General features: G+C 45.6%; 1 protein-coding gene across 4 annotated transcripts in view; it reads right to left on the bottom strand.

Moving 5' to 3' along the window:
• Positions 1 to 26,384, bottom strand: part of SLMAP (sarcolemma associated protein) — a 114,283-nt gene that overhangs the window by 64,119 nt on the left and 23,780 nt on the right. For all 4 annotated transcript variants that reach the window (XM_083156247.1, XM_083156249.1, XM_083156248.1 and 1 more), the window contains exons 2-4: positions 11,808 to 11,955; positions 8,861 to 8,933; positions 412 to 448 (exon numbers count right to left, since the gene is read on the bottom strand). In XM_083156247.1, coding sequence (XP_083012373.1) covers positions 412 to 448; positions 8,861 to 8,933; positions 11,808 to 11,955 — 258 coding nt within the window. The remainder of the gene's footprint in view (positions 1 to 411; positions 449 to 8,860; positions 8,934 to 11,807; positions 11,956 to 26,384) is intronic.

Here is a 26,384-nt window from a genome sequence, read left to right as displayed (position 1 = left end):
GAAACACGTGCACCATTTATGAGGGGGATCACATGAGCGCTGCAACCCAAACCGCGTCAGGTAGCGCTCATCCCCTGAGCAATGTACCAGCAGTAACAGGACGATGAAGTAGCAGAACATTCTTCGCCGTAATCCCATACTCCTGAGAAATCCTGCCTACAATCCCCATCCTACCTGCGAGCTCACTGCGTTCCGCTACAGCTGAGCAGAAACCGTAAAACCTGAAATACATTATTCGCTGCCCTTTGCCATCTACGGGACTGTCGCAGAGTACACAAGATATCGAAGGCAGAACACAGAGGAAGGAATTCATGTCAAGTGATATCATCTGAGCAGACAGGGGGAGGGTAACGCCGAAAGTCCCTTAGGATATATAGTCAAGATCTATTAGCCAAAGTGTGGAGACCTTACCTTGTCGATGGGACTGGGTAGCGCAGCTTGGATGACACTAGAAAGAAAGGGACTCCGAGTCAGAATGTAAACACAGAAAAATCAAGAGCAATAGTTCAAAAATCCTTGTTGCCAAGTCTGTAAATATTTAACTGGATTTGTCAGGACTCACGTTAAATCTGAAAGGGAGCGGCAGCATGGGAAAGAAATTAACTCTGCCCTGGACTTTCCTTCTCTGCTCCGTTCCAGAGCCCGGCTCCTAACAGGTCACCTCTGCCAGGGGCTCTAACGTGCACAGTACGGCTTGTACATGGTTAATGTTAAACCGCGTCACCTCGTCGGCACCCAACTGGGCACCTCTCAGTGTCAACAATACAGTCCAGACCCAAAATGGTTAAAGGTGTGGATCTTATTTTAAAGCACACACAACCTTTCAACAAGTCTTTTCATGCTGGACTCTGCTGGCGGCTGCTTTACAGCGATTTCGGGTATTCGGTCATTATGGGAGGCTTCAAAACACAGAATGACTATTAAACATACTAATTATAGCAAAAGAAGAACAGGTTTGTGTTGTGGATACATCTGAGGTAACCGCACTTCTGTGGCATAGATACACGGAGACCCTCACAGCAATCTGTAGAGAAGAACTGTATCTTAAAGGAACTAGGCTATATGCAAGCTCTAAGCCAAAACTAGGACTTCTGGCGCAAACCGCAGAAGTCAGGTCAAGGTTGCCTAAAGAATTAAAAGGATGGAAAAGCCTTATTACTTGTTAAATAATGTTTTAAAAGAGTGTATTAATAGTGTATTAAACGACTGATCTTTTTGCTGGTTATACTAACAATAATCCAACCCAAAGGGTTAAATTTACTAATGGTGATGTTGTCTATAGCAACCAATTAAAGTCGGTCTAATTTTCTAGGATGCGATTGGTCGCTATGGGCAATATTGCCTTTTGTAATTTTCAGAAGCTTAACTAAATTTACCCCTGATCAGTTGAAAGGGTGCCGGACGCGATCCCGACAGTCAAAGCGCCGACAGACAGGTGCCCGATGGCCACCCGCTATTTTCCCTCGTGGGGGTCCACTACCCCCCATAGAGGGAGAATAGAATAGGTGGCGAGCGTAGCGAACCCGCAAGGGGCTTTGTTGCGCTCGCCATGCTGTCTGAGTCCGGGCAGTCGGGATCTCGACGTCGGGCTAATGACTGTCGGAACCCTACACCACACCCCAGTTGAAAAACAATAGTAAATTAGTACAAGCCCAAAGTAGCAATACCAAATGGATTTTAAAATAATAAACTATAAAAAAAAGAGAAAAAGAATAACTGCCAAGAAAAGCAAATATTACTGTACAAACTCTGGACGCATCACCAGCCATGCCAACGATGATTCAGCCCAAAGCAGATTATTTACATTCACAACCTACAAATACTCCTACACCTGTCCACAACTGTATAAAACATAGATGCTTCTCCCTCCATAACACACCACCGACAAGCCACTAAAAAGAATGCTGACAGGGGCTGCGTAAGTATGCCCTCTCCCCCTACCGGCAGCCTGACCCTAACCCACCCTACCACAGACTGACCCTAAGCCCCCTATAATTCACCCATAATATATGGTATACAGAAAATTCCTGCTGAGGGGTTACTAACACTGCAGTCCCCGTTATTATGAATGGGGACCATGGTTTTGGGGTTTGGCCATGTCTAATAGACTTCATTAAAATAAAATGTTATATAGGGGTTTCAGATGCGGCTGCACAAGCATGAAGGGTGTCTGACAGACATCAGGGTATTACGCACTTCCGCACAATACACAGCCTTGTCAGAATTAAGCTAAGAGTCGTCTTTATTTGGGGTCTCTAATGCGCACAGTTGAGACAGACAGATGAAGAAACGGTTGTTTGTCCATAAAATCCAATAAGACAGCTACTCTATCAGATTGTTGGGTACGTTTTTGCTTTTTAATGAAAAGAAAATATTTTGTTCCGTTAACTTAAAATGATTGAGAACATTTCCATACGGAGATGAAACGAAAGCTGAATTGCTGAACAATATATTACTTATCAAGCTAATAACGGATACACCTGAAATAACAGTCACTGATACCTCTGCCAATGTGTAGCTGTTGGCTGACAAATTAAGGCTATAGCGTTCCGCTAGCTGGAGCAGAACAAAGGCGGAGTAAGTGATACGCTTGTAGTCTCCTAGTTAACCAACATGTTTTTTACTAATTGATCACATTAAGGGTAGCTTCAGGCTTGCTATATCAGTATCATCCACCCGCAGAGGAAGGCAGTGATGTACAACCTGATATACTACAAGGGCTATATGTCCACCTGTCTGAGCTTGTTACCCTGTGTTTCAGTAAAGAAAGGACTGACGCCCCTCGGCACAGTACATACCTCATATGAGGGAGCTGCATGTACCATTCCACTGAATTCAAAGGTTAGGAACCACATTCAAAAAGATTCCTACATTACACAACAAGTCCAGATACATAAATGGGGAACTAGATGAGGATCAAAGCAGGGAACCCTAAGAACCTGTATTCTCAGTCAGGGGTAGATCTATGAAGCAGTGATAAGGGAGGAGAAGTGATACAGTGTCTGGTAATTTATCACCGGCCAATCAGCTCCTATTTAAACCCAGCCTGTAATGTAACAGTCAGGAGCTGATTGGCCGGTGATGAAGTACCAGGCACTTTATCACTTCTCCTCCCTTATCAGTGCTTCATACATCTACCCCTCAGATGCAAGCGGTTAGTAATGAGGACTGGCCTGTGATAGGACGGCTATTATTACTCCTGACCTATTCCTTCCTCCCTATACTGTAGCAGTGAGCAGAGTATGTGTTACTGTCCTCAGTTTATATTCCCGGGACTAGTAGAAAATCGGCTTGGTTTAAATAAATAAATAATCATTATTTTGTTTGGAAATAAATTGGTGCCGGGTGGTGTGAGGAGTTGTTTCTGTATAATGCCATGGTAAGCAGATCTGGGTGTGGTCTAACAGATCTACAGTGTTTACATAGACAGTCATTCTGTGAATACCATAGGGTCGTCAGGGTAAAATGGTCGCTTAGAGCAGGGATGTGGCACCTTCGGGCCTCCAGAGCTGTTTTTGAACTACACATCCCAGCATGCCCTACAACTGTTTTAGTATGGTCAAATAGCAAAATGATAGCAGTGCATGCTGGGATGTGCAGTTGAACAACAGCTGGAGGCCCGAAGGTGCCACATCCCTGGCTTAGACACTGGTCTAAGTGTTTTGGGTATAACGTTTCTTCATATGTGTAAAATTGTGTATCAACTATAGTCATGTCGATCATATAATGTCGACATATTAACCGAATACCAGCAGATTCTGTCTGCACCTATACAGGCTGTAGACTCTGCCCTCTCCTTAATGTACTGAAGCCTTAAATTGGTCCCAGGTTGCTTCCACACTTCACTGAATCTGCCTCTGCGTTTTAGTGACAATTGAATATTATTCTAGCATAATGGATTGTATGGATCTATTCTCCTTAAGCTGGGTTCCCTCTGTGGCACTCGATAGAGGCTCGAGCCAGGCATGCGGCCTGGGCTGGTTCTACAATGAATGGAGGATCCTGTGATGTGGATTTCCCTGGGGATCAGCTGAGTTTGTCTAGCCTTGGTTACAGCAGGAGTACCCCACTCTCGCTGTCCACCTGTTTCAGTGGAAATAGCCCCAGCTATTTGTGCTGGACTGGGTGAGGAATTTTGTAGTCACCTCTGGAACTCCCTGCAGCCAATGGTGTATTGCATACAGCACATTGGCTGGAAGCCTCACTGCTGGAAATGGGCTGATGAAAAATGGGAAAAGCTCAGTGCCGTTTGCTTCCTGAACTCAATTACAAACCCAAGTGCCCAATGCTGGTACTGGGATGATGAAAAAAGAACACAGAGGATCTGCTATTAACAACCAATCAGAACCTAGGTTTATTTTCAAAGAATTTATTCGATAAATGATAGCTACAAGCTGATTAGCTCCTATTGGCCTCTAGGTTTTATACAACTCTACTTTAATGCATTGCCTTTATAGGCTTACTCTATGGCTGCCTGTAATTTTCTGTTTCATGTCAATTAAACAGAGGAGGTTCACATGAAACTAACTACCTTCATTTAAAAACGATCCATGTATATTTCATAACATAATATAGTAATGTTCTGCTTACAATGATTTTTCAAGTAGAAGGAGATGCTGTGACATGTAATCAAAGGTGGGGTGAACCGTTAGCTGTACTGAACCAGCAAAAGGTCTGCTGTAGCGCCATCATGTGGAATGGTACCGACACTACAGCAACACAGATAAACCTGTCACATGCACCAACACGTGTATTTACTAATAATGTACACCATTATTTATATGCACTGGTTCACACAAGACGTTCTGACTAGTGTCATCTGACAACAAGACCAAAGGAAGCTGGTTTGCAACACATAAAAGATTCTAGTTAAAAGAAAACAACTGTAATTAAATATAATTAAAAATGGCTGAGTGACCCCCTTATGCAATAAAGCCATCCACTCCTGCGCATCAACCTGAAGAGGAGCATGTTGTCCACCAGGTGGTGCCATACTAGTGTCTGTTATCGGACCTCCGTCCGTAATTAAACATTAATGGCAATTAGGTGGATCCTTTTAGTTTTTCTTATTCTCTGGATTTATGCAACTCTCATTTTCTATATTCTCTGGCCTTTAGTTAATATTTCCCAGCGCATGTGAATGAACCTTGGAACTGCAATGCAAGCATTTCTCGCCCCTGTCACACATCCTATATCTACACGGTAGCTGGTAGTGAAGGTGACATGCTTATCACCATTTGTTTACTATGATCAAGTACAGAGATAGACAGAAGGTCACCTCGAGAGACTCTCACACACTTTAACGACACCTTGCTCAGTTAACTCCTTAAAAATAAATTAAACTTTTTTTAAAAATGGTGTCCTATAGTGTAAATAGGTGTGTACATACCAGTACTGTAGTATATAGTCTCTGCAAAACAAGATCCAGATAAAGGGTCATGACTGTCGATCTGATCTGTCCCGACAGCAGTGACCCTGGCTGCTTTCAATTTGTTTGAAAGCAGCCAGGGTCACTGGATTCAATATCCCAGCTGCTGCCAATCGGCGAAAAAGGGGCGTGTTCGCGTAAATGGCCGTGGATTGTCGATATTCGGCTGTGATCACGACAATTCACGGCCGAAATCAACAAAATGGGCCTGACTGCTTTTAAAGTCTGGCCCGTTCTGTCGATCTGCCTCCTCAATGCTGTCGGGCAAGACTGTATTGAATAGGCGCCCACTTTTTCCCCTGTAGCAAATAGCGTCCGGGATTGAATACCCCCAAAGTCTTTAATTACACTATAGTAAGGAAGAATTACCGAATATAGCTACAAGCCGCTCAGGCTCGTTACACATTTAGCATCTGCGATAGCCCCTACGATATATAGCATTTGATCTTCCTTGAACTCCCACAGCAGCCCCCCCGGGAGTCCTTTTACATACGATTTATCGCATATGAAGGACTCCCAGGGAGCTGCCAGGGAAGTTTGAGAGAAAATATGGTCCGACTTGTGCCTCAGACAAGGTGGACCAGGGCCTTAAGACATCGCTGCAGTTTGTCAAGCAGAGTTATTTGGCATAACTATTTGAATGCAAATTAATTTGAACTGCTGATTATTGGGCTTAATTTCACAATGAAATGTCAGATTTTAATATACTGTACAACCTTGCATTCTCTAGTCTTTATTTATATTAATAAAACGTATACTATTTATCCTTCTTTACTAACATTTATCAATCGTGTACAAGCATACTGCAAAGCTTTAGCATTACTAAAGACTGTAATAAACCAATTTTTGGTGCCTCCTCAGGTAAGGACGCTATGATATAAGCCAGTGCCTCCTCAGGTAAGGCCGCTATGATATAAGCCAGTGCCTCCTCAGGTAAGGCCGCTATGATATAAGCCAGTGCCTCCTCAGGTAAGGCCGCTATGATATAAGCCAGTGCCTCCTCAGGTAAGGCCGCTACGATATAAGCCAGTGCCTCCTCAGGTAAGGCCGCTATGATATAAGCCAGTGCCTCCTCAGGTAAGGCCGCTATGATATAAGCCAGTGCCTCCTCAGGTAAGGCCGCTATGATATAAGCCGGTGCCTCCTCAGGTAAGGCCGCTATGATATAAGCCAGTGCCTCCTCAGGTGAGGCCGCTATGATATAAGCCAGTGCCTCCTCAGGTGAGGCCGCTATGATATAAGCCAGTGCCTCCTCAGGTAAGGCCGCTATGATATAAGCCAGTGCCTCCTCAGGTAAGGCCGCTATGATATAAGCCAGTGCCTCCTCAGGTAAGGCCGCTATGATGTAAGCCAGTGCCTCCTCAGGTAAGGCCGCTATAATATAAGCCAGTGCCTCCTTAGGTAAGGCCGCTATGATATAAGCCAGTGCCTCCTCAGGTAAGGCCGCTATGATATAAGCCAGTGCCTCCTCAGGTAAGGCCGCTATGATATAAGCCAGTGCCTCCTCAGGTAAGGCCGCTATGATATAAGCCAGTGCCTCCTCAGGTAAGGCCGCTATGATGTAAGCCAGTGCCTCCTCAGGTAAGGCCGCTATGATATAAGCCAGTGCCTCCTCAGGTAAGGCCGCTATGATATAAGCCAGTGCCTCCTCAGGTAAGGCCGCTATGATGTAAGCCAGTGCCTCCTCAGGTAAGGCCGCTATAATATAAGCCAGTGCCTCCTTAGGTAAGGCTGCTATGATATAAGCCAGTGCCTCCTCAGGTAAGGCCGCTATGATATAAGCCAGTGCCTCCTCAGGTAAGGCCGCTATGATATAAGCCGGTGCCTCCTCAGGTAAGGCCGCTATGATATAAGCCAGTGCCTCCTCAGGTAAGGCCGCTATGATGTAAGCCAGTGCCTCCTCAGGTAAGGCCGCTATAATATAAGCCAGTGCCTCCTTAGGTAAGGCTGCTATGATATAAGCCAGTGCCTCCTCAGGTAAGGCCGCTATGATATAAGCCAGTGCTTCCTCAGGTGAGGCCGCTATGATATAAGCCAGTGCCTCCTCAGGTGAGGCCGCTATGATATAGGCCAGTGCTTCCTCAGACATGGACTTTACCGGTTAAAACACAAAATTGCATATTTTTCCAAGTTTGGTTCAGTCAGTTTTGAGACTATATAAAGAAAATAAATGAAGCCGGTATTGTGTATGTGAGGTAATTGGGTCGGATAGACCAGAGAATGTGGTTGGAGAATTGGATGAATTTGCATACAAAAGGTGAGCTTTCAACAGATGATTGAAATTTGGGCTGGGGGAAAGGAAAGGGAGTTGTTGTACAAGGGTGAGAATGAGCATGTAACGAGGATGGGGCACTTAAATCTAGTAAGAAAGGGTTTACTATGCTTTAATAAGCCTGCAGGAGTATAGTTACACATACATACTCTTAGCAATCGTTCCTATTAAAATGCAGACCCAGGAGACTGAAGTATCATTCAGATTATCACCTTTTATATAACCGCTGAGGTCCTGACAACTGGTACACAGGTACCACCGTCCTATAATAAGATTATTCATGCTGCTCTGCTTTGCTACAGATAAATCAGACGACTGGGATAAACCCTCTGGGAGATAGAAGTGTCTCATAATCATAGGTGTGCGCACATTGAGTGTTAAGGGTGCACAGGCACCCCCTAATGCTGTGCCCCTACCCACACACTTATTGCTGCTAGTAATACTAGCAATACCTTTTACTAAAGACTTTTGCTTTTTAGACCTGTATTCCATTAAAATAAGCACCCATCAATCAATTAAGTGTGTTTTGCATTATTAATTGTATTACACCATTGTCATATCACTACATATCGGTGTTATCCAGATATGATTTTGACTTTATTTGCATGTACTGTTAAAGTAATTAGAAGATTAAAACTGAAATAGGCAGGATATAATGGTGATTTATATTGTAGTGAGTAGTGCACGCCTGATTGGCGGTGTTAGACATGCCCAATAGGTTGTGCTTTGACAGTGCACCCCCTAATAAAATGTGCTGCGCACGCCTATGCTCATAATAGCACTGAGAGTTGCTCAAACATCTAGGGGTTTGTATTAGCATAACACGATCGAACAGGGCTGCAGAAATGTACTAGATCCATGTAAAATGTCATCACATTGACTCATCTGAAATATCCTGGTTCCCGAGGCATCAGGTACACTAATAGCGGTTAATGAAGGCACATGCAATAATCATGAGAATAAACGGCTCTTTAGCCTAGGAAGTGCCTTGAACATTGCTCAATGACACTTCCTACAGGACAGGAGGAAACCACAAGCAAGCCAATAACCGCTGCAGAGTAATTTGTGAATGAAGCACCAGTATACGTCAGTGTGGGAGGGGGTTAAACCATTTTATTAGAAATTATTCACCTATACAGAGGGAATTGATGGACACTTACTCTGATCGTCGTCTGGTCTCCAGTCCATCTGGCAAAAACAGCTTTATCGTGGACACTATACAACCATGGGTCACTGTAATACATAGGGAACAGATTACTATCACCGCTCAGAAGCTTTTTTAAAAGTAATTTGCTGATAACTTTTAATAGAAAAAAAAAGGTACTTGCTTCCTAGCAGGGCGCCCAGTTTTCTTACGTACGCTACCATAGCAAAATCGCATTGCATCTCATGGGCCATTATAGAGCCATGCGATGCAATTTTTTAATGTAATTTATTCACTGCTCTGTTGGCCCTAGGGCAGCGGTGGCCAACCCGCGGCTCGCGAGCCACATGCGGCTCGCCCGCTTGTAATGTGCGGCTCTGTAGGGACGTGCCCCGGTGCTGGGACAGCTCCCCTGCTCCCAGCACCGGACAGCTGTCTGATCCCTGCGCCGCTAATGAAGCGGGGAGCGGCGAAGCGGCGGTGGATGGAGCGGGGTTTTGAATTTGGCGCCAATTCGGCTGCCAATTCAAAACGCCGCTCGCTGTGGTTTGAACCTCCCGCCTTCCGGAAGACAACCAGGGCTCCTGAAGACGAGAGAAGACTCCAGGGGGGGAGAAGAAGTCCAACGGCCGCTGAAGAGGCCAGAAGACGCCGGATCAAAACAGAAGATATCCGGCGCCTTCTGCAAGAAGAAAACAAGCGGCGGCGCCGCTGGCCAGAAGGAAGAAGATGGCGGTCGGAGAGGCCAGCGGGAGTGGGATGCAATAGAGCCGACGAAGCTCCCCTCCGCGGCCTCTCCCAACACCAGGTAGGGGCCTTTGGCCACCTTCCCCCCATCCACCCTAGACCACCGAGTGTCGGGCACTAGGCCCGTGGGCACATTCAGGCCCTTCCGGCCTGTGGGTGCATTAGTCTGGCTTTCTTGGCCCGTGGCTCATTTGTTTGTTGGGCCCTCCTGGCCCCTCAGGGAATAGGTGGGCCCTTTAGTTAGGAAGCTGGGCCCTCCAGCATATGTTATTTGGCACTGTGCGGGCATATGATATTTGGTACTGTGGGTGCATATCTGGCACTGTGGGGCGTATACGTGTGTGGCACTGGGGGCATACCTAGCACTGTGGGGGGCATATCTGGCACTGGGGGCATAAAGTTTTGGTATGTAGCCACTTCCCCTTGTCATATGACCACGCTCCTGGCCACTCCCCTGTCCACGCCCCTTTTTGGCACGCATGATGTTGGCTCTTTGGCTTGACTGCCGATATTTTTCGGCTCTTTACCTCTGACCAGTTGGCCACCCCTGCCCTAGGGGATTGCATTGCACCTCCCGAAAAATTGTATGAGATTTTATAGGGTGCGATGCCAAGCCATTAGCTATACACTTGTATGACATACAATGAGGTTTCACTGCCCCCCCCCCCCCCCCCCCCCACTATCCACGCCACCCCAAAGCATGGCGAGCCCCGCGATGGGCAGCGGAGAGCATCCTCCCGACCTTTTCATACCCCCACCATCCACGTCGGCGTGGAGTTGTCTTTATATAGTGTGTCGAGCGCAGCGAGCCCCGCGGAATACATGTAAAGTAATCCGCGGGGCTCGGTGGCTCACTACACTATATAAAATCAACTCCACACCGACGTGGATAGTGGGGATATGAAAAGGTCGGGAGGACGCGTTCCTCTTCCGCCACGCTAGGAAACAAGTACCGAAAAAAATGATATCTGTATTCAGTTCTCATCACCCTCTATTCATTACTCGGAAGACAAATTGTTCAAGGGATTACAGTCTTCACTTTCCTTTGTTTAATTGTACAAAGCACACTAATACACAGATGTGTCCTCGTACATCCAGCCATAATATGCCATGCAGCGCAGGAAGCCTGGAATTAGCGAGCTGCCAGGTCCCGTGCCGATCTGCTAATGTTCGGCATCTTTTCTTAATCGAAAATGTGTCACCCACAAGTTCCGCCACTGCACGTCAGCATTGTAGGACATGACATTACAAAACAGGTCACAGGTTGCTTGGCTTTCATTGGTGAAGCCTCAATAAAAGGTATCATGTTCCATGGGGGATGAAAAGAGTAGACCACATAGCAACCAATCAGCTTATTCCTATCCTTTTATAGAATCTGCTTAACAAATGCTACATCAAAGCGGATTGGTTGATACGGGCAAGTTCTCCACTGCTTGATACATGAAACCGCATGGAGAGACAGGGTAAGTACACACTAAAAGATTTCAGGCTGATATTTCGTTCTGATTTGACAAAACACAACGGTACTTATGAGTTATCTGGGCGCCCGATTTTTTGATTGTATGCCTTAAGTTAAGGCATACAATCAGATGCGATGCGATATCGCATCGCATGCGACCATCGGATGCGATGACCCGATTTTTCCATAGGAATCAATGTTAAAATTGACGGAGTCCATTTTAACATGGAATTCAATGGGAAAAAGGGGTCCTTTTCATACCCCTACTATCCAAGTGGGCATGGAGTTGGATATAAACCTGTGGCGAGCGTAGCGAGCCACCGAGCCCGAAGCGTGGCGAGCGAAGCGTGGCGAGCGAAGCGAGCCCCGCGAGGGGACGGTATTCTGTGTCCCCTCGCGGGGCTCGCTACGCTCGCCACGATTCGGGCTCGGTGGCTCGCTACGCTCGCCACAGGTTTATATCCAACTCCATGCCCACTTGGATAGTAGGGGTATGAAAAGGACCCCTTTTTCCCATTGAATTCCATGTTAAAATGGACTCCGTCCATTTCAACATTGATTCCTATGGTCGCATGCGATGCGATGTGCCCGATCCGACCCGATTTAGAAATCGGGCGCCCAGATAACTCACAAGTACCAACACAACATATTGGCTAGATTGTTTTGGTTTGGAAACCGCTGCGGTTGAGGATAGGAGTCCCAAAACATTGGATAAGTTAAGAAACAATGGGTGAGTGGAGCTGAAGAGCTCACTTACCTTTCCTGGTATTTTCTGTGACATCCACCCCAAACTGAATGATGTCACCGGAGAGAATCTCACATGGCGGGCTTTCCTCAGACCCTCGACTCAACCTCTGGCTGTTTATGAAGGTACCGTTACTACTTTTAGTGTCTTGAAGGTAGAACTGCAGGCAAATAAACACAATCAAATTTAAAATCCGAGACAAAACCGTAAATAAGCCATGGAAATAGCTTTATATGGTACACAGAAAAAGAGGATCTATGAGGAAGGCATGATAGGCAGAGAGACGTTTAATAGTGTGCAGCAGGATCTGTACACACTAATCAACAACAAAACTGTAAAAAACATTTTCCTAATTGTGATTGTGTAACAATAATGGTGTAATGTACATTAAGGAGTAAATTCTATATAAAATCACCAAACATCCATACAAAGGCCAAAGGGGGCAGTACGGATGGTGTAATGGTTAGCATTACTGCCTCACAGCACATGGGTTAGATTCCCACCATGGCCCTAACTGTGCAGAGTTTTTATGTTCTCCCTGTACTTGCGTGGGTTTCCTCCGGGTGCTCCGGTTTCCTCCCACAATCCAAAAATATACTGGTAGGCTAATTGGCTCACAACAAATTAACCCTAGAATGTATGTGTGTGTGCGTGTACATGTGGTAGGGAATATAGATTGTAAGCTCCACTGGGGCAGGGACTGATGTGAATGTTCAACTATACTCTGTAAAGCGCTGCGGAATATGTGTGCGCTATATAAGAAACTGTTAATAAATAAATAAATAAAGGCTCAAAATGTTTACAAATGTGATTAACAAACAAGTGTTCCTAAATGTGTCAGATTGTATTTACGGGAAATTTTACATATATAAGCACCAACTTTGTCCTACAGATTAATTATAATCGGATATGTTAATTACAACCAGTGATTATGCTAAATGCTTGTGTTGATGAACAGCTCCCCCTACTGTGCAATATAGAAATCACTTCTTAGTTCCAGCCACATTGTGCCTATTATCTGAGAAAGAGCCAGAAAAACATCTAAAAAAAAAACCATTCCGAATTGTTTACATTATGCATTATACATAGTTAAAAAAAAAAAAAAAAAAAGAAAAGTAACACATCAAACAAATAGATTTATTGACTCTTCAGAATCCTGCAAAAATATATTTGAGACCAACTAAAAGTAATGAAGTCTTTAGAGATGTACTTTTAGGAAGTCAAACAAATTTAAAACCTTGTTTTTCCTTTCAATTGGTTGCAAAAGAGTTCAAATTAATTTCCAGGAGAAAGACGCTAAACGGCACAGATCATTCACATCCTGCACGCTTACTAGAGCTTTCATTCTTAGAGAATATGGTAATAGAATATGGGGCAGATGTACTAAGCCAGTGATGGCTAACCTTGACACTCCAGCTGTTGTTGAACTACACATCCCAGCATGCCCTGCCTCAGTTTTAGCATGGGCAAATAGTAAAACTGTAGCAGAGCATGCTGGGATGTGTAGTTCAACAACAGCTGGAGTGTCAAGGATCACCATCACTGTACTAAGCCTTAAAAGTGATAAAGGGGGATATGCTGGTTGATTCGCAAGGCTGAAAAGTTGCAGCCTTGCGAGTCCACTAAAGCCCTCCCGACCCGTTGCAGAGCGTATTCGCATGCAGGGCCTGTGAATGGATGTTTAACAACGAATGATGTGGCACATGCACGCATATCTAGAGGAAGTGGGCGGCCAGCTGACATCCGGTGATGTCAGCTGTCTGGCACCGACGTCACGGGCCAATTACCATGGGAACGCCCATCCACTGCCGCCTCACAGCCCCCGGCCATGGTTGCACGCACCCGGTGTATGCACATGCGCAGAAATGATCCTGCGCATACGCCCACCATCGGTCCCCGTGCAAATGTTCTGGTCCGTGCGAAAGGACCAGAATAACCCCTAAAGTGTAGTCAAAAACCACCAGCCAATCAGCTCCTGTCACTTTTCAAACCAAGCCTGTAACATAGTATCTAGGAGCTGATTGGCCGGTGTTTTATCACTCCTCACTTTATCACTTTGTAAGGCTTAGTACATCTCGCCCTATCAACTTATGTGAAGTGTATGCCATGCTTAAGGCCATGTTTAATAAGGAGTGATAGTCTTATCACTTGCTTCTAATCTGAAATGGTGATCCAACCATCAGCTCATATCGGCCATGTGCTTGCAAAAAAGGACAGTTTGGAGCCGATTGGTTAATGAAGTATTTAAAATGAATAGCGAGTGATAACAAGAATATCGCTCATTATTAAATATCCCCCTCAAACCTTGGAAAGCGCATTCACAGCCCCACAATAGACGAAGCTCCTCAGTGACCCCTCGTATATACAGCTCTGCACGTGATCAGTTATTTCCAGCCAAGAGGCCATCTGTTTGAGGTACCAGGCTCAGTTTCATGCACTTTTAGCTCTCTGAAGGCCGGTCAGAGACTCACGTCAGCAGGTTTTATTGTAGTCTTGGGACTCCTAGGACAATTAGCAAATCCAAATCTTTCATGCATGCTTCCAGACTGCATGACAGGTTCTGCAAAAGGCTAACCCTTTATTAGCAAAGACTGCGTCAGGTGGGCTTGGTAACTGCAATCCTTTTAATGTACTAAACGCTCTAACATCCACTCGTGCTCGATGAGCAATTCTATAGGATCTAAAGAATGATTTTAAAATTTAGAGTAAAGTGCAGGCTGCATAGCATAATGAGGTTCACTGCTAAATATAGCAAGTGTACAGCAACGCCCTGACGATGAGGACACCCTCGCACATAACGCACTCAGTGGGGAAATGCAGAGACTTAGATCATGTAGACACATACTAGATACTGCAGCGGTCAAAGGTCATTGCTAAACAAATGGAATATATTTTGGACCAGCCACTATAATAACCACATTAGGTACTTGTGTATTATCACGGCGCCCCCATTTCCATCGCATGTCATTGTATAACCCCCCAAAAAAATCGCATTGCATGCCATATGATCGCATGCAATGCGACGCGATTATACCCGATTTTTACATTGTACACCCACCCTGATGGGTACTGACAATGTTAAATGCCCCCCCATTGTTAATGCCACCCCACTATCAATGCCAACCCGAAGCATGGCAAGCGTGGCGAGCACAGCGAGCATGCGAGGGGTGGTGGTACGCGTCCTCCGACCTTTTCATACCCCCACTATCCACGTTGGCGTGGAGTTTACCTTATACAGTGTGGCGAGCGCAGCGTGCCCGAAGCGTGGCAAGCGAAGCGAGCCCCGCACATTACTTCACAAGTATTACACGTCCGGCAGCCCGTCACTTCCCAGCTGTTCTCGGCAGAACGAGCCCGACAGCTTGCGAGGTCGGGCTCGTTCTGCCGAGATACCCTGCTCAATGCTGTTGAGGAAGACAGCATTGAATAGGGCCCGACAGGAGAGGCTCGCCAGCGATTGAATACCCCCTAAAGAGAATGTATTAGTAATACGAACAGAGAAAGGGGCTTTTACTTGCTCACTAGATCCTGCACCATGTGGCAGTGGTTACCATCATTGTCCAGGACACCATAAAGTAATATTAACCAATAGCGTCCCGAAAAAAAACATCTAATCCACAGTTATTTTATAACGCAACCCAAAGAAATAAAAGATTTATTTTGGGGTTATGTTTGGGTACTCTTTACCTAGAACGGCGCCCATCGAATGCACTAAAAATCTGGTGCGATGCGATGGCCGCGATTTCCCATAGGGACCAATGTTAAAAATGAGATTGGACCCGATTTTAGTGTTCAATGCCTCAATGCCCGCGATTTTTACATAGGAAACAATGTTAAATGGGCCACAGAGCCCAAATAGTCACCGTGAAGTCTGAAATGGCCCCCACAATTGTTAACGCCACCCCACGATCAACGTCAACCTGAAGCGTGGCGAACGCAGCGAGCCCGCGAGGGGCGGCGGTACGCGTCCTCCGACCTTTTCATGCCCCACTATCCACGTCGGCGTGGAGTTGAGAATAGAATAGTGTGGCGAGCGCAGCGAGCCCGAAGCGTGGCGAGCTCCGCGAGGGGACGCGGATACCTTCACAGTTATCCGCGTCCCCTCGCGGGCTTCACAGGTGTCCGTGGCGACGCGGACACCTGTGAAGCCCGCGAAGGGACGTGGACATATCCGCGTCCGCTCGCCACGCTTTGGGCTCGGTGGCTCGCTGCGCTCGCCACACTATACTATTCTCAACTCCACGCCGACGTGGATAGTGGGGCATGAAAAGGTCGGAGGACGCGTACCGCCGCCCCTCGTGGGCTCGCCACGCTTCGGGTTGACGTTGATCGTGGGGTGGCGTTAACAATTGTGGGGGCCATTTCAGAGTTCAAGGGCACTATTATGGCTCTGTGGCCCATTTAACATTGTTTCCTATGGCCAAATCGTGGGCATTGAGGCATTTAACAGTAAAATCGCGGTCAATCACCGTTTTAACATTGATCCCTATGGGAAAATCGTGGGCATCGCGTCGCAACCGTTTTTTATGTACCCGTGATTTTTTACCCCCGACGCCCGCGATTCCAATCGCGGGCGCCGTTCTAGGTAAAGAGTACCTTTGTTTGTTTTAAATTTAGCTTTGTGGCAGAAAGTAATTTTTTATCATAATGTTCGGAAGTGGTTCCCAAGTTTCTTATTGACAAATTTAGAAATAGATATTATATTAAGTAAATTGTGATTATATAGATGTTATCCTCAGGTTTATTTACGTCGCGAGACAACATTTGCTTGTCCACGTGTCCACATTTTATGATTGGTAGCCAATTGCAGCGGTTTTGCCTGTTACAATGACCAGAATTTTTTGAATTTTTCCTGGACCACCAACTCAAGGCACCCCTGCAGGTGTCCCAAAGCACCACAGCACACAGTTTGGGAGCCACTGACCTATAGTATTCTGATGCTCTACTTGCGCTTGTTGGTGCACGGTGCGATATTTTACTGCAAGACTATAGTGCTTTACACATAACTGGGGATGGGACATCTAGAAGGGTGCTAAGTTAAAAAGGTGTTGCAGACAGAAAAACAAACTCAATAAAAAAAAATAAAAAAAAAGGTCAGAGCCCAATAAGTTACATTGAACATCATCATTTTTTTATGTGCACTAATTTGCAGAAAAAAAAATAGACCAAATCTGTCGGTGACCTATTTGATCTTGCTTATATAAGCAAAATCGAATCGGAATCGAATGGACATCAAATGGTTTTCAGCCACATTCAATCCCAATGCGCAGGATCAAACATCGAATAGAAAAATGGACCGTGCAGTCAACACTATATAATACAGAATTTGAAAACAATACACTACACACTAAGTACTGTATATCAGGTGCAAAATCTTCAAATAAGAAAAATGTAATTATTCACTCTATAATTAATGATCACAGCTACAAACGATTGTGCTGCTCCCAAAAGAATCACTTAAATTCAACCAAACTACATCAATTAAGAGCGCGCACTGTGTTGATCTATAATTACTTAATGAATATAAAATATTAACACATTAATAAAAACCATACATAGACAATAAAGACATGAATAATAAAAATCAATTGATGATGTCCAGCATTATACCACACAATTTAGCAGAATTTCCCCAATATATTGGTCCTTCAATTTTTACATACAGTAGGTTCTTTCTTGCTCTTACCCACTGGATCTCAAATTGAAGTCTGATTAGAAGTGGGGAGCTCCTATTAAATTTGGTGTAGCCACGTTAAAGTGCCTCCAGATGTTTTATTTGAAGAAAAGGAGGATCTCCTTATTGGCTGCACTTAAACTTTGTGCATTAAATGGTATCAGAAAGAAATATTCGGTCTGTCACAGTCAATGGAGCTTAGAGGACAACCTGCTGGTATGGATGGAATGACAGCAGAGGGAGAGGGGATGCTGCGGAGATGTAACTTAATTGTTCGCTACAACCGGCGTGGCTCTGTTGGAATTGGAGGCGACGCCAGGAGCAAACAATCGCACTAACACCACTTGATGTCCTCACCAGTATAGCGCACATGCATAAGCCAAAAAAGTAACAGAAATAGCAAAACATATCTCGGCGAAATCCCGTGCAATTTGACGGACAGGAAGTCAGCTTTTGGGGGTTAAGTGATGTTTTTTGGGAGTATCAGAAAAAAATGACGACGTGAGCAGGTGTTTTAACGGAGGGCCTGTGTAGTCAGCGCCAGTCTCGGTTGCAGAGTTTATTTATTATTATATATTATCAGTTTCTTATATAGCGCACACAGAATCCACAGCACTTTACAGAGTATAGTTGAACATTCATATCAGTCTCTGCCCCAGTGGAGCTTACAATCTATATTCCCTATCACATGCACACAGACATTCTAGGGTTAATTTGTTGGGAGCCAATTAGCCCACCAGTATATTTTTGGATAGTGGGAGGAAACCGGAGTACCCGGAGGAAACCCACGTAAGTACGGGGAGAATATACAAACTCTGCACAGTTAGGGCCATGGTGGGAATCGAACCCATGACCTCAGTGCTGTGAGGCAGTAATGCTTACCATTACACCGTCCATACTGCCCCAGTTGTGGAAGGGTCAGACCTGCTCGCATTTGCACAGACTGGGAAAATCATTGGATGGTTTCGTGAATGCTGTGTGGATGTGCGACAGAATAGTGGATTGCAACATTTTCACAATTCACTTGCAGACTTACACAGGGCAGAGTTTCACAGTGTGGGTGGTGGCTAACTATTCGCAGTCCTCTGCAAATTTACAGATGAGCAATCAGGATTGAATCTAAATAGGAACCAAGCAGTCACCTAATCCAGGTTTTACTGTACACTTCAGCACATAGAACGCATGAACCATCCCAATTTCTTCGGATGAACGTGTCACAGATTTGCTGAAAAAATGTGAAACAAACTTACCCTATTTATAGAAATAATACAACTACCCAATTTATGTCCAGTTCACCAACAACAGTATAAAAATAGAGGAGTCAGTCTGGCAATCATTGCGCGTCAGACATAATTTTCTCGCTGTGTTTACAAACAGACTGGATTTCATTCAAATACATTCCATGTGAAACCTCCTAGGCAATGGTAAGCAGCTGTCAGCACATATACAGTAGAAAAGGAATAGCACCAGAATTCTAAATACCCCAGGGGAAAAAGTGTAATTGCAAAGGTGGGTAAGTTTTACTGCCAAGCTTAGGTCATGCATAAAAAAAAAAAAAATACAATTTGAAACACGTTTCCATTAACTATTTTAATGTGCTGTTGGGGTACCCTGCGCCTTTCACTGTCAGAGCACGGTCTTTGCGGATATAAACAGCAGCAGTGGTCAGGTTCCTGTCTCTCCTAACCAGCATCTCACTCCTGAATGCCTGGGGTGCTGTAAATATTCCAACAATCTGATTAGTTTGAGATTGCCCCAGTGCCCACCCACTTAGTAGCTGGGAACACCTGAACAGGCATTAAACGAAGGCAGAGTATAATTAGGTGCACGGATCATCATTTGTGTTCATTCTAGAACCCGCCATCTTTGAAAACACATGCAGTTCCTGTTCCCTACCTGGGGTGTTGCTGTCTGCTGTGGTGTTTCTAGCACAGGTCTGGTTTGCATATCATTGCTGATATACAGACCACACTGTGCTAGAAGCACTAAAGGCAAACAGCGACACCCCAGGCAGGGAAGTGGAACTTAATGGGTTTTCAAAGATGGCGGGTGCTAGAATGAACACTCATCATCATCATCATGACAGTGGGTACTCTTTACTTAGCACGGCGCCCATCGCGGGCATTGAATGCACTAAAAAAATCGGGTGCGATGCCCGCGATTTCCCATAGGGAACAATGTTCAATGCCTCAATTGACCCGATTTTTCCATAGGAAACAATGTTAAATGGCCCACAGAGGCCAAATAGGCACCCTGAAGTGTGAAATGGCCCCCACAATTGTTAACGCCACCCCACGATCAACGTCAACCCGAAGCGTGGCGAGCGGCGGCGGTACGCGTCCTACGACCTTTTCATACCCCCACTATCCACGTCGGCGTGGAGTTGAGAATAGAATAGTGTGACGAGCGCAGCGAGCCACCGAGCCCGAAGCGTGGCGAGCCCCGCGAGGGGACGCGGGTACCTGTGAAGCCCGCGTTTACCTGTGAAGGTATCCGCGTCCCCTCGCTTCGGGCTCGGTGGCTCGCTACACTACTCTATTCTCAACTCCACGCCAACGTGGATAGTGGGGGTATGAAAAGGTCGTAGGACGCGTACCGCCGCCGCTCGCCACGCTTTGGGTTCACGTTGATCGTGGGGTGGCGTTAACAATTGTGGGGGCCATTTCACTCTTCAGGGTGGCTATTTGGCCTCTGTGGCCCATTTAACATTGTTTCCCATGGAAAAATCGGGTCAATTGAGGCATTGAACAGGAAAATCGGGTCAATTGAGACATTTAACATTGTTCCCCATGGGAAATCGCGGGCATCACGTCGCACCCGATTTTTAGTGCATTCAATGCACGCGATTTTTTTACCTGCGATGCCCACGATCAAAATCGTGGGCGCCGTGCTAGGTAAAGAGTACCGGACAGTGTAAGTAATAGCGAAACTTGTAAACGTCTTAATGTGAATTCTGGAAACTAGAGGCACCTCTCTATTATGGGAACTATGGTGTAAGATGCATTGATTAGGGTAATGATTAATGCCAGTGGACTACAGAGCGATGTCACTGCATGTCCTACTATAGAAGCGGATCCACTGCCAGCGTTTAAGTAGTATGTCTACGTTCCCAAATCCCAGCAACTAAAATCATAAGGACTTAACAAGGACACACAAAAATAACACTGAGAAACTTGTTAAAAGACAGATTGTCAACTGGGTCTGCAAAAAAAAAAAAAAAAATCAGACACCTGGTACACATTGTTGCTATTTATATATATGTAACTGATGCATGAAGAGAACCTCTCACGCAGAGTAGTGATTTCACATACATAAGGCGCTCAACAGCTGAAGACAGTCCAGTGTGCGATGTCCATTGTAACACTCTGCACCCATGCAGTTCCTATTTCCTGCGTAGGATGCTTGGCCCGCCCCAACAGTTAATGTCGGTGTTTCTGGTCCGTCCGCCCCCCCCCCTCCCATACCACAGCACCCTGCCCCGATCCTAGAAGGATCTGCTTGGACCCCAGGGGCACTGCTTATACCAGTAGCCCACACCCCCAAGGTTATTACAGTATGACAACCACAATAATTACTATTTTAAGTCTCCTAAGAATATTTTGGTATCGCTTGTCATTAAGACGTACATTAGCTAAATGCACACACCCATCACATCCTCTCCCTGGTGACTTTACGGGTTTGGGTGGGGGAGATGTTACAAAGGTAAACTCTCCTAACATAATTAACATTTACCATTACAATGTAGCGTAATGGGTGATGCTGAGCCTTGGGAAAACATCTTCGCTCTTGTTCTAGAATGTTAATGTTGTTGGCAGGTAGACAAAGATCAATCTCACTCATGTCAGCTACTAAGGAGATTATGATATAACGCAGCCAGTAAGTGTGTAATAGACAGGGCTGTTGACTTGAAGACAGGTTATGAATTGGAACAAAGTGCAGATATGAGAAGCATTCCTTCATAAATCAAGAAGTGATTTCTACAGCAAGCAGAGCAATAGCTGACCGCTGAAACGACCAGACACTACCTGTTCCAATTACAGAGAGACTTTGGGTGACCTTCATGCAGCTACAGTATAGCCTTTCGCTAAGCAAGCGCCATAGAGAGCGTCAATGCATGGCAGACACTGCTCAACACTAGGTTCAAGGTCACTGGGTGTCTCTGACCTATTCAGTGCCCTGGGAGGACAAACGCGTTTGGCTCATTGGGATGACCCAATGTTGGTGGACATGCATTGTGTTGACTACTGAAACTCAACAGGTCTTAAGCAGACATCTGAGATTGGTGGACTTGGCTAAGGTCTACAGGGTTGGACAATGGCCAGGTCAACTGTCAAAAGGTCGGAGTGTAGATATTTTGTCCCGAATGTCGACATGGACATCGTCTAAGTCAACGGTTCTCAACCTCAGTCCTCAAGGACCCCCAACAGTACATGTTTTCCAGGTCACACGGCAGGTGCACAGGTGCACTCATTCACTGACACATTTTAAAAGATCCACAGGTGGAGATAATTACATCACTTGCAATCCTGTGAGGAGACCTGGAAAATGTGGGCTGTTGGGGGTCCTTGAGGACCGAGGTTGAGAACCACTGGTCTAAGTGCACAGCTGCACTCGGCACACTATTTATTCTCCCACCACACCATAGTGGATAGTAGGGCATGAAATACCGCCTGCCGGCACACGCCAGCCATAAAATAAAAAAAAAGTGAAAATCTAATTTCGATTTGACTGTCAACCTTGTCATTGTCGACCTAATGCTTGTGTCGACCTTCCAATCCTGTCGGCCTTAGCCATGTCGACCTATTTCAGGTGTCAACCTAAGCCCTGTGTTGACAGATCCGATGCGAGGTCCCATGCACATTTCGCCGGAGCCTATGAGCCGCCGGGGCTTCGGAATAGATCTGCTGGATCACATCCAAGCCGGGCAAGCTTGGCTGCGATCACATGCGATATAACGTGAAAGGGTCGCATATGATATATTCCATTTAACGTGAAAGGGTCGCATATGATATATTCCATTTAAATCATATTATAAAGAGATGTGACATTATTATTATTATTATTATTATTATTATTATTAGCTGCCCATATCACACAAGTCCATCTGTACACCAAATATTATTGCCCTCGGACAAGAGATCACACAATTACCGGTCAACACAAAACCACCATATATACACGCCACCATTTAGACATGAGTCAGTCACTCTCAGCAATGTGTCTTTTGTTTTGCGACAGTATTTAGCAGGCGTGTCAGAGCCCCAGGACCAAATAACCCGTACAACTGCCGCCAGCAATTTATGGTTTCTACACAATATACGCAAACCCGAGGAACGTGCCAGCAACACTCCTGAGGTCATCTATGGCAATTTCATAAAAGTACAGGAGAATGTTTATACTGGATATGCCACTTAGCCATTGTTAACAGAAAAGTCATTTATAATAAGCCCTGACACATTCCTGAGTTTATCTAAACCATGTCCCACAGAGAAGGATCTAGATCAGAGGTCTTCATTAACATAACGCTAGGAGACCAACGCTTTCTGGATGACCAAAGTGTTTCTACTGTAGAACATTCTCTAAGAATGACAACACAGCCACAGCCCACTGGCATGGACAAAAATAAAAGTAAGAACGTTACAGTCCCATCTGGAAAGACACCAAAACCATGAGAGAAACACCGGAATTAAGACGCTTTCTGAATCAAGAGACGTGGTTGTGGAAATACATGATGCACTAATCCCCAGCAGCTCATCACCTGAGCATTCTACCTTAGAAGGGAAGTATTGTATTTATTCTTATATAGGTTTAAGCACCATCGTGGCTTTGTACTCTTAGATTGAGCACCATCAGAAGTCAACTAATGTATATATCATTGGTAGGAATGCGTTCTCCACATGTAAACCGGCATTATAAGTTTCAAACTATATTAATGGTTTTCAGTGAAGCGACCTTTCTTCCATACACTTTGTGTACACACAATGGGCAGTATTCAATGCAACCGGCGGGGGATCACCGAAAACAAGCGATGCTGACCGCTCACTGTATTTAATGTTCCGGGGGAACCCTCGCTGTCAGAGGATGGTGAGTATTCCCCCAAACAGCGAGGCTCATGGCTAAGGCAGGGAGCCCGCTGCATTTAACCAGGAGCCTCGCTGTTTTAGCAGCCGCACGCGCCGTTTCCAGGTCGCTACAAAAACCCAGCGAGGTGGAAACTGTGTGTGCAGAGGGGTCAGTTGATTACTGACTGTGCGAGCTGTCAGCACAGCATTAAATATACCCCAATTTATTGATATACGGTCACTAGGTCAACAGTCAAATGGTTAACACATGAAAAAGGTCGACATGGTCATTAGGAAGGTCAATACAGGGTTTTCACATTTTTGTTTTTGGAACCGACATGTGCTGACAGGTGATATTTCATGCCCTACAATCCACTAGGGCAGGGGTGGCCAACCCGCGGCTCTCGAGCCGCATGTGGCTCTCCCCCTTGCTAAGTGCGGCTCCTGCTGCCCTCCGTCCCCGTCCCCCCGCTGCCGGTTCCCCGGCCCGAATCCATCTCCTTGAGGGGAGGAGAGCGCGCATTGCGCATCTCTCCTACCCCTTAGTGTGCATCATTGTGACTGGGCCGTCCGCCAATCAGAGCTCGCGGGCCGGCAGCCAATCAGGAGCCGGCCCGCAAGTTTTGATTCGTGGATGGACCAGTCACAGGGAAGTGAGGGGGGAAGGAGACGTGCGCTGTGCTGTGCTCTCCTCCCCTCCGTGACATGCAGGAGTCGGACTGCAGGGGGACGCCAGACTGTCCTCTCCCCGCCCGGCAGCAGCAGCAACAACGGTGAGTGCTGCTGCTGGGAAATTATCACGGGGGGCATAACTAGCACTGTGGGGGGGCATATGTGGCATTGTGGTAACTTATCTGGCACTGGGCACATAACTAGCACTGTGGGGGCATATGTGTGGCATTGTGGGGTATATATGGCACTGGGCGCATAACTAGCACTGTGGGGGCATATGTGTGGCACCGTGGGGCATATATGTGTGGCACTGGGGGCATATCTGGCACCGTGGGGCATATATGTGTGGCACTGGGGGCATATCTGGCACCGTGGGGCATATATGTGTAGCACTGGGGGCATACCTAGCACTGTGGGGGGCATATCTGGCACTGGGGGCATAAAGTTTTGTCATGTAGCCACTCCCCCTTGTGTCATATGACTACTCCCCTGACCAGACCCCTTTTTTGCCGCGGCGTGCGCATGATGTCGGCTCTTTGGCTTGATTGCCGATATTTTTCGGCTCTTTACCTCGGACCGGTTGGCCACCCCTGCACTAGGGCATGAAGGTAGAATATAATAGTGATGGGACTGTCGAAATTCAGGACAAAAAACGTCAACAACCCATTTCGATCTTTTGACTGTCGACCATCCCAATGTCGGCCTAAAGCCTGTGTCGACCTTCCGTGGTCAACCTAATGATCCATAACTGATTGATTTGTAGAGGGCAAAATGAACAGTATTGGAATAATATGTTATATATGATTTGAGATGAATTGTATGTATTTTTGCACAGGTGCACTTCCCCATTATTTATTTACACATCTCCCCCGCTGTGCTCACCGCTCTCCTGCTCTTATTATACTCGGCCTTTTCATTTTAACTTTCGACCGTCAAAAGCTTTTATTGCCATGGCAATATCGATGTCGGTCATTGGCATTTCACTTCTGTGCCTTGTTTGCAGTATACTTTATTTAGTAAGAATGAAAATAAAATATATACTAAAAAAGGAACAAAAAAAAAGGCCATTATTGCATTCAGTGTAAATGCCATTGGTGTCCATTATTCCAGTGCAGTGCTATTACAGGTGCACATTACAGTAATGGATCTAAATTCCCTTTACACTCAAACAGAATTAATAGATTACTATAGTAATAATCCAGCTAAACCTATGCAACATTTACTATGGACAATACTAATGGCCACAGCCAAATACAGATAAAAGGTGCCACTGGCTAATGTATACAGTGCAAGTTTTACAGCATGGAAAGGACAAAGTCTTCTCTTTTTAAACTTAATTTCAGCTTATATCTCAGATGCATTAACCTGCCAAGACTTCTCTATGTCCATTGACTAAAGTAAAAATAAATTGCAAACAGGGAAGCCTTAAACAGCAATAAAGAGCCTTGGGCAAAGCAAGCACTAAGGCCCCTCCCACGACGGTATGCTTGGCTTCCGCCGTTCTCCCCGCTCAGCACCACACTGTGACTGTATGCATGGTGTTCTACTTCCGCCCCCCAACTATTGCAGGTCATTCCCAACCCCCCTATCCTGGATGCAATGGCGGAGGCTGATGTCCTTGTCCTCCCACCTTGGTTCTTGCATTGCTGGTGCTCCTAGGTGGTGGGGTGCCATTTGGGCATTACTGCCCGTGGCTGTAGGTGTTTCAGGCATAACATTTCTTAAATGACGGTTACTGGCCTGGGCCCCTTGGACAACTGCCCATTGAGCCCATACGAAGAAAGGGCCCTGGTTTCAAATGTTCTCTACCAGCTTTCTCTATGTAGTTCTTACTGCAAATACAGACATCAATAATTTGGTGACAGATTAGACAAACTACAGAATATATACATTTCACAAGTACCTTTGTACCCATTTATTGCATTGCACTCATTCTATCAGTACACAGCCTCAGGCACAGTAACATGACTGGAATTTACAGTTTCCATCTGAACTGGCAGGATTATATAACTTTCCATAGAGCAGCGGACATTAGAAGCTGTGCCCTGTATACATATTAGCAGAGAGGACTCTATGCAGCACAGCTAGAACCTACACTACAGGGAGACCATAGTGAAGGGATCCTAACTGAACACATAACATCTTGCTCTTATTGATACAGTACAGTCCACATTGGTGTAA

The sequence above is a fragment of the Crinia signifera genome, chromosome 8, assembly GCF_055691185.1.
Source record: "Crinia signifera chromosome 8, ASM5569118v1, whole genome shotgun sequence".
In the NCBI taxonomy this organism is placed as follows: domain Eukaryota; kingdom Metazoa; phylum Chordata; class Amphibia; order Anura; family Myobatrachidae; genus Crinia; species Crinia signifera.
Note: the sequence above shows the minus strand (reverse complement) of the source record. Positions and strands in the feature narration are given on the sequence as shown.